The sequence below is a fragment of the Polyodon spathula genome, chromosome 20 (assembly GCF_017654505.1).
Source record: "Polyodon spathula isolate WHYD16114869_AA chromosome 20, ASM1765450v1, whole genome shotgun sequence".
Taxonomy (NCBI): domain Eukaryota; kingdom Metazoa; phylum Chordata; class Actinopteri; order Acipenseriformes; family Polyodontidae; genus Polyodon; species Polyodon spathula.
The window spans coordinates 27823501-27830370 of NC_054553.1; the positions used below are offsets into that span (position 1 = coordinate 27823501).

The 6870-nt window shown below is 41.5% G+C and overlaps 1 protein-coding gene across 1 annotated transcript; it reads left to right on the forward strand.

Annotated features, from left to right (window-relative positions):
* Positions 1 to 3283: 3283 nt before the first annotated feature.
* LOC121295807 (uncharacterized protein C17orf80 homolog) lies at positions 3284 to 6865 on the forward strand. Its single transcript, XM_041220867.1, has 5 exons — positions 3284 to 3463; positions 4324 to 5532; positions 5884 to 5991; positions 6436 to 6552; positions 6787 to 6865. Exons 1-5 carry the CDS (start codon positions 3454 to 3456, stop codon positions 6813 to 6815), a joined length of 1473 nt encoding a protein of 490 aa, XP_041076801.1. The 5' UTR covers positions 3284 to 3453; the 3' UTR covers positions 6816 to 6865.
* Positions 6866 to 6870: the final 5 nt, after the last annotated feature.

The window sequence follows — 6870 nt, forward strand, 5'->3', positions numbered from 1 at the left end:
TACACATAGCAACAAAAATATTAGCACAACTCCCTAAAGTACCTCTTAAGACAAACAAATGCTGATTAACTGTAAGAATGCTAATGTTACAGAAGTAGCAAGGAACAACGGAAGTGCATGTATAAGCGCTTCAATCAATCGGGAGTTACTTTCTGAAGCATTTTATATCATCCTGGGTTGGGGTCTATTCCCGTTTTTGAATTCCACTTCCTTTTCCAAGTTGGAAGGACGTGGAATTAGAATTTCTATTTTAGAAACATCATAATTATTGTGATTATTCAGTTGATTTAATATGAAGCCAGGTTAATTGACAGTGACGTCAATACAAGTAATCTGTTGCCACTGTGGGAAGCTCATTTTAACAGAATGCTGTTAACTGCAATGTTGATCAGTGGTGTGTTGGAATGGATTTAAAGGGTATGGTATGTTTTCTTTTTGGTGTTAACTCGACATGGGAAATGCTTTGTAAACGTGGCCCACAATACAGCAGTTCTGTTTTACCCATGTGGCAGTGGGTCTTACTTCGGAATCCCAGATGTCCCGGCCCAGCTCTGGGAAGAGAGGGTTGCTGCTACCGCCCCGTTTGGGCTGTGGGAGAAGCTGGCTGTCATCGTTGTCACAGCTCCGAGGGCGCTTCCTGTAAGGGGCACAGGCAGAGACACTGCATTATGACACTGTCAGCCCTTTCAAAGCTGCAGGTGGAGTTTACAGTTACACAGAGACCAGAGCCTTTCAAGCCAGGTGGTTATCAGTCCTAGTTTTGTTGTGGCTACACAAACTAGAAGATGCGTTATTCTACATCATGGGGCTGCCCTGCCTACATGTGGAATCCAATTAAGACCATTAAGATCCATGTGTTGTGGAGTGACCCTGTTAGGAACACATTACACTTTCACATACTCTACACCACAACCAAACTGCTAAACTTACAAATCATGTAAACATGACTGTCGTATCAACAACACCGCTTCTACCAAGGGCATTTTTCAAACACAGTGCTCAAAGTTTAATAAAAAATAAAAATAAAACGTTGACAAACAATTTAAATGCCTTTTAAAAGTAACGTTTCAATCTGCATAGAGCAGTCGCTTTCAAAATATCACTATTTCCAATGGGAAAATGTGTGTATTTTCATTCACATAAAGTCAGAAAAAAACAACATATTAATCCAAATTAACATGTATTTATACTAAAGTAATACAAAGATGACTACAAAAAATTTAGAAGCGAGTAGTTTTTCGAGATTTACAATTACACTGTATTTACTATCTATCTTTGTATTACTTTAGTATAAATACATGTTAATTTGGATTAATATGTTGTTTTTTTCTGACTTTATGTGAATGAAAATACACACATTTTCCCATTGGAAATAGTGATATTTTGAAATATCACTGTCCTGGTCACAAAAGCAAAGTTTGTGGGGAATAATAGCCATTTTCTATACTTTTGAGGCATAAGCAATTAGGAAATAACACTTACTACCCAGGAACAAAAAAAAAAAAAAATTGTTACACAGTGTAATCACGGATCAGCAGGCAGCGTAGACATTAATATCCCGTTAATATATATTAATAACTCCATAACTAAGACACATCAAAATAACTATTAATAATGGAACAGTACACCCCAGAAATTAGCTTAAAGCTTTAGTATTGCTGCTGAACATTTCACCACTCTGTTGCTCACATTATTAATTCGACTAATCACTATAAAGTAATAAATAACATTAAAAAACAAACCAACACGTATACCTATGGGTGACGCCAGGTCCTTATAAGAAACATATAAACAAACCTGGTAATGTAAGAAGATGAAATGTCGCATATCAAAACCCAAAATGGCCATTCCTGTATGACATGCTGATTCGTAAATACGTTTTCAGACGATTCAGAAGAATCTGAATACTGTAAATAGTAGATGACACACCCAAAACAACGACTCACCTGCTTTCGGATAACATCTAACAGACTGAGTTCCAATGTTCAGATGAAATCCCTTTCAATTCCTGACATAGACGCTCAATAGAAACGAGAGGTGTTCGCTTAGTTTGTATCCCGTCTCCGCTCAGCCCGCTTCAGTCACTCTGCTGCAAGCTCGCATTTCCACATTTAACTTGAATATAAAGGGGTTTATTCAGTGTTCAAAACCTGCGTCAAGTTTACAATCGGGAACTTTGATTGTAGCGCCGGCAGCGAGCTCAATAAAATAAAAACACACCGGCCTTCACTTTCTTTCAGAGTAATCGAGGCCTCGTAATGCTCCTCCTCTAGCGACGTTTTGACGCGTCTTCACTTTTAATGGATAACATGTGAAATTATAACCCAGCCCCCCTTTTTTATATCAGGCAAATATAATTAATGGAAATCCTATTTTTACTACGAGCAATCGAAGCCGACCACAAAGAACTCCACACCGACTTAGTAATAATATATTCCTGTCAAGTCATAGATGGATACGTTTCAGCCCTTAATTATACTGGATCGACATGAAAATCCCCCAACTAAAACGATCATTTTAAACCCATCGTTGTTGCCCCCTTTTGTGTATTAACAGTAAGCCTCTCGAAATCGAACACCAGTCGCTTGTACCCCAAATCTTACCCCCACTGACCGTACCCCCCGGCTTTATTCTCGCTCCTTCCCTGCTGTATGTCAATTTTACAGAACAGCAGCAAGGTTGGGGTATGCGTATCCACTCTGTCTCTTAAATGCAGTATTTTAGAGGCAGCTGGTCCCGTTTTCTTCCACCCTTATTTCCGCGTCACCCCCAGCTGCTGTTTACATGACAGTGCGGCTGCGCAATAAAAGAAGGGGACCCACCTGCCGGACAAGCAGGCGAGATCAGGACACCTAAAACCAGCGAGAAAATACCAAAACTGAGACAACTATGAGTCCCCATAGAGGGGCGTGGGAGGAAAGTAAAACAAATATTGTATTGTTTTCATAAGGAGCTAACTAACTAGGATAGAAGTTTTTGTTTTGTTTTTATAACACGCAGGCATTTGCAACGTTACCTTTACCAGGGTCCGTTCTTGCAGAGTTTTTCGCTTCTTTGTTTTGCTAATGTGTTCTGTGATGTCCCCATGCAGTGATATACCGGTGTGCATATCAACATTAATCCGATTCTCTGTTCTGTTGTAACGATGTTGTGTAGGTATAATAATACATCTTGCAGGCAGCGTATCTTATTGTTTCCTGCAAGTTTTACAGATCTCACAAAGTCGTCTGTTCTTTAAAAAAAAAAAAAGCAAATAAATAAATAAATAAATCGTTATGACTCGCAGCTTTTTTTTTTTTTTTTTTTTTTTTTTTTTCATTTTCAGATAATATGTTAACATTTTACAACAAAATGGGAGGTTTCCACCAATCGGACGTGGCTATAGTTACATGAAGTCTTCTGATTGGTTGATCTTCAAAGAGTTGGAGGTCAACGCGTGTAGAAGTCGGGCGCATGTGTGCGGGTGAGTTGAAATTAAAACAGAATAACGTTACGCGTAGAATAAATATTTAATGCAAGCCTTAAAGATCTTGTTAAATTCTCCTGTTTTATAATGCACTCCAACGTTACTCTGGATTGTGTACGTGCCGGAACTTTTACTAGTCGGTTATTATACTACTAGGTCATTTCAGTGCAAAGTGGCGTTTGCAATTAATAATGACATAATCAAATAGCTTGCCTTATTAGCAGAACTGTTGCAAATAACTATAAGGAGTGCAAATTATAATAGATGTTAACAAATTAGTTATTTTGCAATCCCCTTTGCAAATACCAGTGATAATGCTGCAATTAGATGTAAGTATAGGAAATGAAGACGTTTTGACATTATAACTATATCTAAGACATTTGCATGCAGGCAGTGAGCACTGCTTGCATGTCACTTCATTGTAGTGTGTTCATCATTCATAGTGAGGCTCCCCAAAGATCTAACATGAGGGAGGCTGTTCCCAGTAGTAAGAGCCCTGACACCCACATTGTAGATTTACTGGGGTTTTTGTTTACTTATATCTCTGAACATATTTTTGCCAGTTAAGGTAAGATTGGAATTGGGTGTGTTAGCAGACAGAGCTGCCGTTTGTCTGTGCATTGTGTTTGTAGCAGGGATCTTAACTCTGTTACTTAGGGTTAGGCTATGTACATTTCCTGTGCTGCCAGTCACAACTGAGACAGTAGACGGAATTGACAGAGAGCATGTGATGTGATTAAGTACGAGGAGCAACAGCTATATATGTATTCAACAGAAGAAAAGGTGGACCAGTTTAATCCAAAATCTCGGCACACCCCTATGTTCTTATTGGCTGTTTGTTTCTTTGTTTTTCTCAGCCAAGAAGACAGGGTCTGCTGCTCCCGGGACGGAGCTGTGTCCATTTTGTGGAAAGCCATTCAAGAGGCTCAAGTCCCACTTACCTCACTGCAAAATGGCGGCAGTTGCCAGGGTAACAGCAGGCTCCAGTGGGGTACCACTGTCTGAGAGCTCTACAGTTCAAGGGAGCTTGAAAGCAGGCACAAAACAACAAGCAGCTGCTAAAAAGAAAGAAAAAAACAGACAATTAAATCTCCAAGAGCCTTCAACCATTCTGAAAAGCAAGAAAGCAAAAAGGCAGGACATCTCCACGCTCCAGACTTCACAAATTCCAGCTCCTAAAGTAAAGCCAGAGAAAACCGAGGCAGGGGATAAAGTCAGCAAAGCAGGGCTTCAGAAAATGTGGAGTCAAGAGCTTAAAAAGCAACAGAGCAGCAAAGAGCAGACCAGTATGAGATCATCCTCATCACTCAAAGACAAGAAAACCATCCCTGCGCTGCCAACGGCACAAGGAGATGTTCAAGTCACACACAAAACACCTGCTGACACACCTTTATTGAACCTTAAACAAACTGCTGTTCAAACAAAGGTGGATAAGCATGTCTTTGAACAAGTAATGCAAAACCAGGCTGTTCCTAAACTTGGAAGCAAGCAAACCACATCAAAACTGCAGGCTTTGGAATTACCATCTCTTCAGGGTTCAGAATCCCCCAGTGCTGATTCTGTAGCAAGGAAGAGTTTGGCAGATCAGGCCAGAGTGCATTCCGTTTTCCCCGGGAAGAGTGTGCTGGAAGTTAAAACAAGCGAAAGCAGAAGCAAAACTAGTGTTTGGGACCATACCAAGTACGCTTTGATGGGCAACAAAAATACTGCTGGATTGTACCAACAGCAGACTACATCTAGGGGACAGAATGTGTTACTGGATCACAGTAGGGACAGCAAGCAGTTTACGAAAACCAACGTATGGGATCACATCAGGGAGAACTTTTGCAGCAGGAATTATGATCTTGTCTCCAGGAAGGGCAATGCAGGGACCAGTGAAAGAGCCATCCCAGTACTCTCCCAGTCCCTCAGCAAAGCAGCTGGCTCAGATTTAACAGCCAGAGGTTTGGAGTGGCTCCCAGAACTCTACTCTGGGTACCAGGGAATAGGATTCTCCATGCTGCCAGTGAAACCCTCCCCCTGGCATGTAGACAGGCCATGCCTGCCTGCACAGGATGCCAGACAAGGTACAGTCTGGAGTTTGGGCTCACAGTTAATTATTGACTTGACATTATTACACAGCATTTAGTTCATTTACTATAGTATTCGCGAATTACTGTGAGCCTTGAGAAAAGGCATTTTGAGAGTGTTGCCACCACACTACAGAGTCACCTCCTGTGAAAAGGTGAGGGGTCCTACCGCTGCACAGCAAGTCAATCTGAAGTGTGGTGGCACAATAAAAAGACTTTGCTGGAGTCAAATTGAAAGCCAAAAAAAGAAAGAAAAAAAAAAACCAGGCTGGCTGTATTAGCACTTTGACTGGAAGATGAGTGGCGTGCCACTGATTCAGCAGGTGTTAATGGGCCTGGGATGTGCAGTTCCTCTTGCAGAGAGACGGTTGATGGAGGTGAAACTGGGGGAGCTACCCGCTTGGCTGGGGTCTCGGGATCTGCAGCCCACGACAGGACTGGCAGCGGTGCACAGAGGTGGGTCCGGGGTCTGGACAGAGCTGAGGAGGGGAGTGGGATGAGCAGGCAGTTCAGAAGGACAGGTAGTCATAGCATCAGGAATTATTTATTATCCTTCACAATGTGTAAATCATACACCCTTTTGTTGTTGTTCTATCTTTAGAACCATTCGCCCCAAAACTGTTGGAAATGTGAATGGGCAATGGTGTGCGCAAGAAGCTGCTTCTTATGCTGTGAATGTAGATCATGGTAACCTACATTTTCACAACACCAACACTAGAGGTCATACTATTTCATTGGAGTCCATCATGTGTTAGATATACAATTAGCAATGTATTACATATGTGTTCCTTGTAATGGGCCATGTTATATTGCTGTAGAGTATAAGGTAAGCTGAAGTGTGCAGTTCTGTTGTCTTCTTCCCATGCTGTCCTGCCTAATCACTTTGAATGCTATCCACAGGATGGCAGAGGTATTACAGCAAGTATATAGATGTGAAGAAGGGTGGAGCTGGGGGCGTGGCAATGCTGCTGGCTGCATACTGTGTGCTGAGCTACAGCTGGAACTACCAGTACCTCAGTAAGTTTTTTGACCAGAGGCAAAGAAACGTAGTCTCGTAGATTTGTATCTTTGACGTGTCGAAATGGTTGTCAATCATCTTAACTAAGAAGTTTTATTATTACTTTATTATGAACAGTACAGACTGATACATATCTCCTAGAAGAAGAATAGCATACAAATCATGTTCTGTTAATATAACACTGTCAGCTATGGAGCCCCATCTTTTACACTGCGTCTCCACTTCGTTTCCAGAGCAGGATCGCTGGAGGAAGTACCATTGAAGGGCTGGCTATTCTGGCCTGCCACTCAGACTGAGAGCAGCTCTCCAAAAACATG

What these genes read in the sequence shown, in the direction of transcription:
- LOC121295807 (XM_041220867.1), top strand. An exon ending in TGCACAGGATGCCAGACAAG is followed by an intron (nt 5,533 to 5,883) that starts GTACAGTCTGGA and finishes TGGGATGTGCAG; the next exon opens with TTCCTCTTGCAGAGAGACGG. An exon ending in CTGGAACTACCAGTACCTCA is followed by an intron (nt 6,553 to 6,786) that starts GTAAGTTTTTTG and finishes CTTCGTTTCCAG; the next exon opens with AGCAGGATCGCTGGAGGAAG.